The 12,682-nt window shown below is 36.4% G+C and overlaps 2 protein-coding genes across 2 annotated transcripts; both read left to right on the plus strand.

The window, feature by feature from the left end:
- The first annotated feature begins 528 nt into the window (after window positions 1-528).
- On the plus strand, window positions 529-1,761 carry LOC108832156 (uncharacterized). The gene has a single exon (XM_018605652.1). The coding sequence runs from the start codon at window positions 529-531 to the stop codon at window positions 1,759-1,761; it is 1,233 nt and encodes a 410-aa protein (XP_018461154.1).
- A 7,833-nt stretch (window positions 1,762-9,594) lies between these two features.
- On the plus strand, window positions 9,595-10,668 carry LOC108832155 (uncharacterized). The gene is made up of 3 exons (XM_056991474.1): window positions 9,595-10,036; window positions 10,143-10,231; window positions 10,312-10,668. The coding sequence occupies exons 1-3, from the start codon at window positions 9,595-9,597 to the stop codon at window positions 10,666-10,668; spliced, it is 888 nt and encodes a 295-aa protein (XP_056847454.1).
- Window positions 10,669-12,682: the final 2,014 nt, after the last annotated feature.

The following is a 12,682-nucleotide window of genomic DNA, read 5'->3' on the forward strand; positions in this document are numbered from 1 at the left end:
AAAACGGTACTGTATAGGCGTGTGTATGTATTTTTCTCAAAAAGATAAAAGTTATATAATTTAAATGAACATTTTAAAACTACGTTGTTTAACTAAAGTTTCAATATGTTAAGTTGTTAACCCGAATTAACAGTTCACGTCAATTCATTGTATTCTCTGGCTGCCAAAGAAAAGTTTAAGGTCTTTTCTATAGAACTCTTACACCTGCACTCTACCACTTATCGATCTCTGCCAAAAGTATTGTTTTTATTTATGTTCTCTTTTGTTTCTCTGCACATTATGTTTGTTTTGTTTTTAGTATCTTAATTTTACATGTTGTTTTGTTGGTATCCATTAGTATCATTAACGATGAGACTATAACATTATTTGACTATTTGTTGAGTGGAACTTTTTTTATAATTTATATTATAGTGACTTGTCAATTATGGTTGCAAAGTACGATCAGTTTGTTCTCACCACACGTTTGGTTTTACAAAAATTTCAGGAAACAGTTCAAGAGGTATTGCTGGATCATCTGCAAATTCAAGTATGAACCAAGCAGGACCGTCAGAAACTTCAGTTTTGAAAAGAAATTCCAAAGATGCTGCTTGGGAATATGGGATGTTGTGTAACCCAAGTAATCCAGATAAGGTGAAGTGTAAACTATGTGGGAAACAGTTTTCTGGTGGTGCATTTAGGATCAAAGAGCATATTGCCAGGATTCCAGGAAATGTTTCTGCTTGTCGACAATCAACAAAAGATGATCAGGAAAAATGCAGAAAAGCTATTGATGAAGCAAAGAATAAAAAGAAGAACAAGAGGAGTTCAGATGATGACTTGCGAAAATCTGTGAAGATTTCTGATGGTGGTGATGAGGATGATGATGTTGGTGCTGAACTTGAAGAGTTGAGGTCAGCAAAAATTCCCCGTACTCTTGGTCCAATGGATAAATTTGCATCAGATATCAACCCACCACTTTCTTCCATGGCAACCAGACAGCAAAATATCAGTGATGCTCTTTCCAAAGATAGATTACATAAAGTTCACCAATACATTGGCAGATGGCTTTTTGCTTCTGGTGTCCCCTTTCATGCTACTGCTAATGATGAGTTTAAGTTGATGCTTGAAGCTGTGGGACAGTTTGGCCCTGGAGTTACACCACCAAGTCAATATTTGCTACGAGAGCCTTTACTGAAAGAAGAAGTTGAGAGAATCAAGGGTTTATTAAAGGGCCAGGAAGAAGAGAGGAAACAGAACGGGTGTTCAGTTTTAACAGATGCTTGGTCTGATAGAAAAAGAAGAAGTATTATGAACTTGTGTATTAACTGCAGAGGAGGAACCATGTTTCTTTCTTCCAAAGACTGTTCAGATGAGGCTCATACAGGTGAATTTATTCATCAGTATGTCAAAGAGTGCATTGAGGATGTTGGGATAGAGAATGTGGTTCAAGTAGTAACCGACAATGCACCAAACAACATGGCTGCTGCGAGGATCCTGAAAGAGAAAATGCCAAACATTTTTTGGACATCATGTGCTGCCCACACTGTTAATTTGATGCTAGAGAGCATCACAAAAATCCAAAGTTTTAAGACCATCATCCAGAGGGCTAAAGGGTTCACAATCTTTGTTTATGCTCACCACAAGACTTTAGCCATGATGAGAAAGTTCACTGACAATAAAGACATTGTGAGACCAGGGGTTACTAGATTTGCGTCATGTTTTTTAACTTTGCAAAGCTTGATGGAAAAGACCAACACTACAAGAATTTACTTAAATAGCTAAGGGTTATTTTGTAGCTAATGGGCCAAATCTGTTGCTAATTTTATGAAGGCAACGGATGGCGACAGATTAAATCCTTGGCCTCAGCACCGACGCTATTTGTGATCTGTAGCCAATCCGTAGGTCATTAGCGACAAATTAGTGACAACAATTTTTGTAGCCAATAGCGAGATATTAGCTATGACTTGATCTGTGACTTTATAGCTACAAATTTTAGCAATAATATTTCCTTAGCAAGTTTGTATCAAATGTAGCCACGGATTTGGCTACATATTAGTTCTAGATTTTGATTTAGATTACCGGTAGCTAATACAATTTATAAAAGAAATTTTTTAAAAATATGGTGTCCAATATATTTTAATTAGTGAGCAAAACTAAGTATAATAAAATCAAACTCTTTACCATTGTGTTAACAAACATTAATAATGTAAAGTAGATATAACGAAAAAACCTAAATTGTCAAACATCACAGAGATGGTTAAGCATTACAAGTAGACAAACAAAAAAAAAATTAACCCGAAAAGAGAACAAAAAACAGAACCTAACGTTATCAAGATGCACATGGTCCTGTGTGTTCGGATTTTTGGAAGGAAATGTCACAACCTTGCCATTCTGCAGTAAAGGAAGAGAGACATAGTCAAAATTAAATAAGGTGTTTTCTGAAAGAGAATTATAAGCTGTCAAACAGAGTAGACTGAGAGAGTACCTGTGAAGTCAAGGATGCGTGTTATGACTGGTATGGAGAACTCTGATGAAAAAATATTGGACGTGGCTGTGACTCTCTGGATGCCTAATATGCCAGTGATATAGCTGTGGAGAAGCTTGTTGCTCAGGTAAACCTGACTCCTTCCTTTGCTTTGAACTCGAGGAGTAGCTCCCTAGAACCTGACTGCTTTATTTTATTTAGTCCAGAGAGTCTTCTATGGAGAGTATTGACTCAGGTTTACAATCTGCAAAGAAGGGGCACAATATCAAAATCAATAACTGCCTAATAAGGTGCTTTAAATCAGACAGAAAACAAGAGCACAAGATAAACAACTATAAACATCTGCTATAATTGAAGCCATTTGAATCACTAACCGAAAGGGTAGCCAAAACAGTTATAATCCTTGGAACTATGGTATCTGTAAAACAAACTCAAAGAAAACTAACTGTTACTCTTATAGATCGAAAAAGATAGAGACTTTAAGATTTTATTTTGTTAAAATTGTTCACAACTTACAAGCTGATACAAGGCGACTGAGGAGATGCTCATCGAGCTTCTTCGGTGCATCATAAGCGTTTAGGTTGAGGAAAGTAGCCATTGATACAGAAACGGAGACGAAGAAGAGAAACCCCAAGTCAAACTGAAACCCAAATCGAGAACCATTGATACAGACACTGATGGTCTACAATATTGAAACCCTATAACACAAACAGATAGTGAGAACAAATCAAAACCCTTATCTGAACTAATAGAAGAAAGATGGGTATGGAAGAAACTGTTACAGTAAAATCCGATCTCCGTAACAATCGATCCAATGTCTATACAAAGAATCGAACTAATCAAGCCAAGAGTATACGGTAGAAACAACTCAAAAGCTATGAAAAGTTATCTCCACAAATTCTCAGATTAGGGTTCAAGAAGGAAAACAATCATGTAATTTTTCTGAATGAATACAAATGAATCTTCTCTTCGTCTTTTATCCGCACTCGTTTCTTCCTCTGTAACAAACTTCTTCAACGACTCCTTTATTGCGTGACGCGTGTCTTCTTCGATATCTCTTTAATCCACGTGTCACTACTCCTTATATTTCCTATAGCAAATCCTCCCTGTTAAGAGAACCTTGACCACAAGGTTCAAATGTAGGAAACTTCTTCTGCAAGTCAAAGAGGAACTCCCATGTAGCTTCTTCCTCACCCTGATTAGCCCACTGTACCAGAACCTTCGTAACTGCTTTGTTCTGTCTCTGAACCATCTTCCTCTCCAATATCCTCATTGGTTCCTTAATCAACACATCATCAATCACCTCAGGTAACTCAGTCGATGTATGAACGTTTCCCACCATCACCTTCAATTGTGAAACGTGAAAAACCGGGTGAATTAGTGACGAAGGTGGCAACTCCAGTTTGTAAGCAACAGAACCACATCGATCAATGATCTTATAAGGACCAAAGAATTTTGGAGCCAGCTTGTTGTTGGGCCTGAGTACTGCAGACTGCTGTCGATATGGTTGTAGTTTGACATACACATAATCTCCAATGTCAAAACTACGCTCAGTACGATGCAGGTCTTCATTTTGCCTCATGCGATGTTGAGCACGAAGCAAATGAAACTGTAATAACAGAATCATGCTCTCTCGTTCCTGTAACGACTTAGCCACCATCTCAACCTTTGATTCACCAGGTAAATAAGGCAAATGTATCGGTGGAGGACGTGTCCATATACTGCCTCAAAAGGAGTGAGTTGAATGGATGTATGAAACGTCGTGTTATACCAATACTCAGCCAAGGGAAGCCATTTCGCCCACAGATGAGGTCTCTCACTCGTCATACACCTCAGATAAGTCTCCAAGCACTTGTTTACTACTTCTGTCTGACCGTCACTTTGAGGATGATACGCCGTAGAATAGTTCAAAGCAACCCCCTGCAGAGTGAACAATTCTCTCCAGAATTCACTCAAGAAAACCGTGTCTCTATCACTAACGATCGACTGAGGTAACCCATGTAAGCGATACACAGTGTCTAAAAATGCTTGAGCCACTGTTGCAGCTGTGTAAGGATGACTAAGAGCCATAAAATGGGCTGACTTGCTCAACCTATCAACGACGACCAGAATTACTGATTTGCCAAAAGATTTAGGAACACCGTCGATGAAGTCCATAGAAATGTCAGACCATATAGCCGTTGGAATAGGTAGAGGTTGGAGCAATCCTGGAGAAGCGATAGTCTCATGTTTACACTGTTGACACACTCTACAACTCCTGATATAGCTCTGTATGTCCTTATTCATCCCCTTCCAATAAAACAAGCTCTTCACTCTCTGAGAAGTAGCATCACGACCCGAATGTCCTCCACTTCCAGACTCATGTAACCAAGCCAATATTGTATTCCTCAATTGTAAAACTGCAGGAATAACCAATTTGCTCTTTCTTCTTAACGTTCCTTGAGTCCACGAGAAATGCTTCTTAGCGTCCTGTTTTTTCTTTAAAGCTTCAATCACCTCCATAACTGCAGAGTCCTTCTCATAATTCTCTTGGATTTGCTTCATCAAATCACACTCCATTACCGACAATGCCATACTCAACACTTCAGAACCCTCCACTCTAGACAGAGCATCTGCTGCTAAATTGTCCTTGCCCTGTCTATATTGAATCTCGTAGTCAAACTCCATCAATTTCGGTAACCATTGCTGTTGTATTGGTGTATTCAAGCGTTGTTCCAGCAAGTATTTCAAGCTTCGTTGATCAGTTCTGATGATGAAGTGACCATGGAGCAGATAGTGTCTCCAATTTTGAACCGCAAAGACCACAGCAAGGAGCTCTTTCTCATAGATTGACAAGTGAAGCTGCTTGCCTTTCAAGTGCCTGCTAATGTATGCAATCGGATGACCCTCCTGCATCAACACCGCTCCGATTCCATTCCCACATGCATCCGTTTCAACAATAAACTGTTTGTTGAAATCAGGTAAAGCTAAGACAGGTGCATTGCATAAAGCTGATTTCAATGTCCCAAAAGCATCCTGAGCTTCATCAGACCATATGAATGCATCTTTTTTTGTTAGCGCAGTAAGAGGTCTAGCAATACCTCCAAAGCTTTTAACAAATCTTCTGTAATACCCTGCTAACCCCAAGAAACCACGTAATTGCTTCAAAGCTGTAGGTTGTGGCCATTCCTGAACAGCTTTAATCTTGTTAGGATCAGTAGAGATTCCTTTAGCTTCGATAAAATGTCCTAAATACTCCACCCTTGTCGTAGAGAACTCACATTTACTCTTCTTGGCATACAAGTTATTTGCTCTCATGACCTCAAATACTTGCCGAAGATGACTGATGTGTTCCTCCACTGAATTACTGTATATGTATCATCAAAGAAAATTAGGACAAATTTCCTGAGAAAAGGTTTGAAGACTGAGTTCATCAAGCTCTGAAATGTGGCTGGAGCATTGGTGAGGCCAAAAGGCATCACTAGATACTCATAATGACCACTATGTGTCTTGAAAGCAGTCTTATGTGTATCAGCCGGATCCATTCTCACTTGGTGGTAACCAGCACGAAGATCAATCTTGGAATATACAGAGGATCCTCCCAACTCGTCCATCAGATCCTCAATCAAAGGAATAGGGAACCGATCCTTAATAGTCATGCTGTTAAGATTCCTGTAGTCCACACATAGTCTCCAAGTGTTATCTTTCTTCTTTACTAAAACAACTGGAGATGCGTAGGGACTAGAGCTATTCTTAATCGTGCCTGCATCCAACAAATTCTGCACCAATTTGTCAATCTCTGTTTTCTGATACAGAGCATATCTGTATGGGCGTTGATTGACTGGGTTAGAGCCTTCCATGAGAGGAATCTTGTGATCATGGTTGACTCGATGAGGTGGGAGTGTTGTAGGTTCTTCAAAGATATCATCATAATCACCTAACAACTCCTTCAGCCCAAAGTCTTCTCTGTGATCAGCACTCTCGTCTCTGTTTTCAGCGCTCACTCCTACTGAAAACAGTTCCGGATGCTCATCATCTTCAACCTCACTTATATAGATCAACGAAATCTGTGCATTTTTTTCCAACAACTTCATTTTGTTAGCCTTTACTTCAGTAACAGCTCCCTCTTTGATCCCATGTAAGACTACTTTCTTACTGAGATATTTGAACTGCATCTCCAACTTCAAAAAATCCCAAGTTATCGGACCAAGTAAAGAAAGCCATTGTACTCCTAACACCATATCACAATTACCAAGAGGAATCAACATCATGTCTTGCGTGAAAGAAGCATTTTGGAACCTCCATTCAAACTTTTCAACTCTTCCTCTAACTGTTAACTTCCCGCCATCAGCTACCGCCACTTTCCTCATTTGAGGGGGTTTAATCTCACAGTTCAACTGTTCAGCCACCCTTGGGTCCATGAAATTATGTGTCGAACCAGAATCAATGAGGATATATAGTGTGCGTTTTCCACATAACCCACGCACTTTCATTGTCCTGTAATTCTCAGTGACACCAGCTACTGCACTTACAGAGATATGCGCAATATCTCCTTCTTCCTCCTGCACACCATTTTGAGCCTCAAAGAACTCCTCATCCTCCTCTGACTCCAGCAAATAAAGCTGTGCTTTTTTATGCTTCAAGTAGTGTCCTGGAGTATACTTCTCATCACAGTAGTAACAGAGACCTTTAGCTCTGCGATCACTCATCTCTTCATTTGAAAGAAACTTCTGTGGTTGCTTAAACCCTTCCTTCGGCTTATCAATGCTCTCAGTGTTGCTTGACTTAGCATCTGTGGGTTTCTGATATTGCAATAACCCTTTGCTTGTGTTGACATTACTTTTTGAAGAAAACTTCCTCGGGTGAGCTGTTTCATACAGTCTTCCCAACAACCAGCACTCTCGCACAGACTTAGGTTGAAACATTCTCACATGCATTTGAGTATCATTGTTTAATCCTGCTAAGTAAGCGCTCACCAAATAGCTCTCACTCATCTGCACACGAGTTCGAATTAGCTCAAACTTAGCATGATAATCTCCAATACCCACAGTTTCCTGCAATTTCTTCAAATCAGCAATAGGATCATCCAAAACATCTTCAAATCGCTCCTTTAGAAGCACTTTATACTGTTCCCAATCCGCAATAACATACGCATCTTGTTCGGATTGCGCTAGTGCTTGATGCCAAGCCGCTGCAATTTGATCGAAATGGATTGAAGCCAAACGAACTTTGAGATCTGTTGGTGTGTTATCAATCCCAAAGAACTCTTCGACCTTAAACAACCATTCCTTCACATTATCGCCATTAAATCGAGGAAAATCAACCTTCGCAAGTCTGGTCATCGCCGTATAGGTATCTGGGGACCTTGACGCTGCTGACGATACTGTTCCTGAGGTTGCGATTTACTCGTCGAGGGATTCATCGGATTATTCCGCGTCATCAATTTAAATGTTTCGATCATCTCCCTCACGCTTTCTTCTGTCTGTGCGTTTCTCTCGTTCTGCATCTCGATCGCCTTCTCCAACGCTTCAAGGCGACTCGAAATAGCAACTTCCGATTCACGCGCCGCCGTTCCTTTCAACAGAGCTTGGGAACGTGTTTCCGCCATTGTTGCCGAGGTTCGTCTGGTCACTGATACCTTTGTTACAGTAAAATCCGATCTCCGTAACAATCGATCCAATGTCTATACAAAGAATCGAACTAATCAAGCCAAGAGTATACGGTAGAAACAACTCAAAAGCTATAAAAAGTTATCTCCACAAATTCTCAGATTAGGGTTCAAGAAGGAAAACAATCATGTAATTTTTCTGAATGAATACAAATGAATCTTCTCTTCGTCTTTTATCCGCACTCGTTTCTTCCTCTGTAACAAACTTCTTCAACGACTCCTTTATTGCGTGACGCGTGTCTTCTTCGATATCTCTTTAATCCACGTGTCACTACTCCTTATATTTCCTATAGCAGAAACGTACCCGGAAAATTCAACTCCGGTGGCCATAGGCGACAACAGTGAGAAGTTTGTCAGGTGTGAGCCATGAAGAAAATAAGCACCGTATAACACGACGAGGCAAAACTGAGAAGAAGACACGGTAAGTGAGAGTTTAAGACTTTGGTCAATTTTTGTCTGTATCGTAACACTTTTGATAACAAGTTTTTGGGCCAAAAATTTTGGAGCTAAACCCAAAAAGTTTGGGAGGGAAATGAAAAATATAGAGGCAATTAGTAAAGCTAAAAAACTTAAAGAGGGAAATGTGTGGAAGTAAATAAAATCTGTGATGTTAAAATTTTAAAAAATGTATTTATAATAATCAAATTTATACAATTTTAATAGTCTGATATAAATTTCTAACCATTAATAATTTACTAACCAAGTTTTTTTATACTTTTAACAATTTCTTAACTCTAGCACAATCCTTAAAATCTAAACCTTATACCCTAATCCATAACTAAAGTGGTAGCCAAATATTTTCATTTTAACATCACAAATCTATACATTTTTAATAATTAATGTACATTTCTAACAAATTATAATTTTACTATATATTTAGCAACTTCTTAACTATAAAACTCTAATCCTTAACCCTAAACCACAATCCCTAAAATCTAAACTCTATACTATAATCCCTAACTCAAGTATCAACCAAACACAATAAGCATAAAAATGGTGTATTTCAAAATATAACACAGATACACATTATCTTGATTCAAAGTTTCAAACATACATCACAAATGCAAATTTCAAATATATATAACACAACCATATCAGTAAGATACATAAATATTTATAACCATGTTTTACTAACTACAAAACTTTCGGCGACAATTGATTCCTCGCTAATTAGTAGCTATTCAGCTAGAGAACACCTATGAATCGTATTCGTAGCTGGATAGCTATAGATCGCTACAGATTAGCTACAAAATTAACATTTTTATGTTTTGTCGCTATCCATCGCAACTTTCATCGCCAATAATTATGGCTACGGAAATGTTTTCGCCAGTCCTTTGCTGTTTTCAACAATTCTTGTAGTGCAATCAGTTACAGTCCATGTTTGTTAGTGCTGACTGGAAAAACTGCAAATGGGCAGAGCACCCTAAAGGAGTGGCAGCTTTTAAAACAATGACGAGTATGCAGTTTTTGGAATGGAGTCACTATGTGTTTGAAGGTTTTTGGACCTTTGGTTAAGGTACTTAGATTGGTTGATGGTGATAAGAAACCTACAATGGGATATCTGCATGGAGAGCTACTACAAGCAAAGAAAGATATACGTACTGGGTTGAATAACATTGAAATGAATATTCAGCCAATCATGAATATCATTGACCAAAGGATTGAGGGTCGACTTGACAGTCCTTTGCATATGACGGGTTATCTCTTAAATCCTTACTATTTATACAAGGACCAAACCATTCCATTACATAACAATGTGCTCACAAGTTTCTTCAAGTGTGTCAATGCTTTTATTCCTGATGACATCTCCAAGCAAAGAAATGTCATCAATTCTGAGATTAATAAGTACAAGAACAAGGGAGATAATTTTGGAACACCATGGGCTATAAAAGGCTGTGAAGAAATTAAAGATGATTATGATCCAGGTATGTTTAAAAAATAAAGCCATTTTAATATTTTATATACCTTTACGAACTTGCACTTAGCTTTATTTTTTATTAGTTGAATGGTGGAATACTTATGGGACATCAGTGACTAATTTGCAAAGAATGGCAAAGAGAATTTTGTCTTTGACTACTAGTTCATCGAGATGTGAAAGAGCTTGGAGTTCTTTTGAAGGGGTAATTTTTTTATTGGTTTATGATTCTAAACTGTTCCAACTTTATATTTTAATACTGATGACTTTGTTTTAAAAATGCAGATACATACAAAAAAGAGAAACCGGCTTAGTACAACCAGAATGAATAATCTTGTATTTGTCCAATTTAATACAAGATTGTTGAACAAAAGAAAAAGACAGAAGGAGAAGAACATTGATGTATTAATTGCTGATGATGCTATTCATGCTCAAGAATGGCTTGTTGAAGGTGTTGATGGAGAACATGAATCAGCTATGGGTGTAGAAGCTGGTGGTGCAGAAGGAGAGGCATGTGATGATGATATGGATGATATTAGAGAACTGCATGATGAAGATTTTATTTCTGACAAAGAAGAGGAAGATTTTGCTGGTACTAATTTGGAATCAGATGAAGACCAAGTTTACGATGGAGAAGAATGATAATTCACATTTTAGTTTGGTTTATTTTTCTTTACATTTCAGTTATTATTTGATTTAAGGATGATAGATTTTTTTTCTTGTTTAGTTATTTGATTTAAGGAACTTAGTATTGAAAACCTTATATTATTTTAGTATTACTTTTTTTGTTTATATTAGTCATCAATTAGTTATATATATACCTATATATAATGGAGAAATTCTTGGGTTCACCCCTAGAGTGAACCTTTAGGTTCACCCAACCAATAGGATTTCGTTATTTCATATTCAGTATCTTTTAAAAAAGGAAACAAAATATTGTCAAGTTTTATTATATTTTTAAAATAAAAATAAAAATAAATAATTAATAATAATAATTGCAAACAAAAACACGTTTAAAAATTATATTTTTAATACCGTCAACCAACACTAAACCCTAAATCCTAAATCCTAAACCCTTGGGTAAACCCTAAACCCTTGGTAAATCCAAAACACTTTGATAAATTCTAAATCCTAGAGTTTAGGATTTATCCAAGGGTTTATGGTTTACCCAAGGGTTTAGGGTTTAGTATTTAGGGTTTAGGGTTTAGTATTTACGGTTTAGTGTTTTGCCGATTGTGTTAAAAGTATATTTTTAAAAAATCAAAAGATTTAGGATTTATCCAACGGTTTACAATGGGTTTAGGGTTTATGATTTAGGGTTTAGGGTTTAGTGTTTTGTTGACGGTATTTTAAATATAAAATCTTTTTTGCTACTATTATTATTTTCTATTTATTTTTTATTTTAAAAATATAATAAAACTTGACAATATTTTGTTTCCTTTTTTAAAAGATACTGAATATGAAATAACGAAATCCTATTGGTTGGGTGAACCTAAAGGTTCACTCTAGGGGTGAACCCAAGTATTTCTCTATATAATGTCCGCTTAGGCCCCGTTTAGGCGTCCGCGTATACAGCTATACGCTAGCACATTTTAGAACACTGAGGGTATGAACCAAGTGATTACTACTTTTCGGAACTTGCCGGAAATTGACCGGCACAATAATATGGTCAATCAACAGGAGTTTTTCCAACAGAGGATAACCAAAGCCGATAAACTTCTGCTTAAGAAGAAGAAGGACAACAGGGAGGTTAACCTCACGGAAGATATGTATCGATTTCTTCAGATTGGACAGTTAACTATTCCAGCCGGGGGTCATAATAATCCTGCTCTAGCCAGGGATCTTAACGATCTAGGTTATCTTGTTGACCAGTATCTTAACAGTCTTAATCGCAGGATTCAGATTTTAGAAGGAGGCTCGGATGTGGAGATCGGTGAATCTTTATAGACTGGAAATTAATATTTTGTTTTTGTTTTTACTAGTCATAAATCTAAAATATATTCTCAACTTAAAAAGATATATTTTCTTTTGTTTCATTATTTATAAAAAAATCTGATTTATTTGTTTTATTGTATTATACCTTATGCAATAAGTTCATATAAACCTTTTTATTTTTTTCTCTATTATTTCTTTTATCTTATTCTTTTTTTTATTATATTATTTTATTTTAATTTTATTTGTATTTTAATTTTATTTGTATTTTATTTTTTTTTTATTTTTATTTTTTATGTTTTTTGTTTTGTTTTGTTTTATTTTATTTTTACTTTTTTTATTTAATTTTATTATTTCTTATTTTTAGGGTCATATAAACTGTATTTGCAAAAATTATATGGTTACTTTAAAACAAATAATTGCAAATATTTGGGACAACTTCTAAGATTTGGTTTACAATAATATTTTTATCAACAAATATAATGAGGACTGAATTATAATTATTGAAACATTCAATAATATTACCGGCCGATAAAAATGTGATTAATATATTTGTCGACTATTCAGTCATATATAGATAATTTAACTCAATAGTCCACAAAAATATTAACACATCTTTATTGGCAGGTGATTATTCTTTCTTTTTTTTTTTACTTCATAAATCTATATATATATTCCCTACTTAAAAAGATAAATTTTTCATAGCCCTCCATCACTATATAAG

Source organism: Raphanus sativus, chromosome 7, assembly GCF_000801105.2.
Source record: "Raphanus sativus cultivar WK10039 chromosome 7, ASM80110v3, whole genome shotgun sequence".
Lineage (NCBI taxonomy): Eukaryota > Viridiplantae > Streptophyta > Magnoliopsida > Brassicales > Brassicaceae > Raphanus > Raphanus sativus.

Coding starts and splice junctions, on each gene's coding strand:
- LOC108832156 (XM_018605652.1), top strand. CDS start 529: ATGAACCAAGCAGGACCGTCAGAAACTTCAGTTTTGAAAAGAAATTCC.
- LOC108832155 (XM_056991474.1), top strand. CDS start 9,595: ATGTGTTTGAAGGTTTTTGGACCTTTGGTTAAGGTACTTAGATTGGTT. Junction 10,037..10,142: donor TAAAGATGATTATGATCCAG/GTATGTTTAAAA, acceptor ATGGGACATCAG/TGACTAATTTGCAAAGAATG. Junction 10,232..10,311: donor CTTGGAGTTCTTTTGAAGGG/GTAATTTTTTTA, acceptor TTAAAAATGCAG/ATACATACAAAAAAGAGAAA.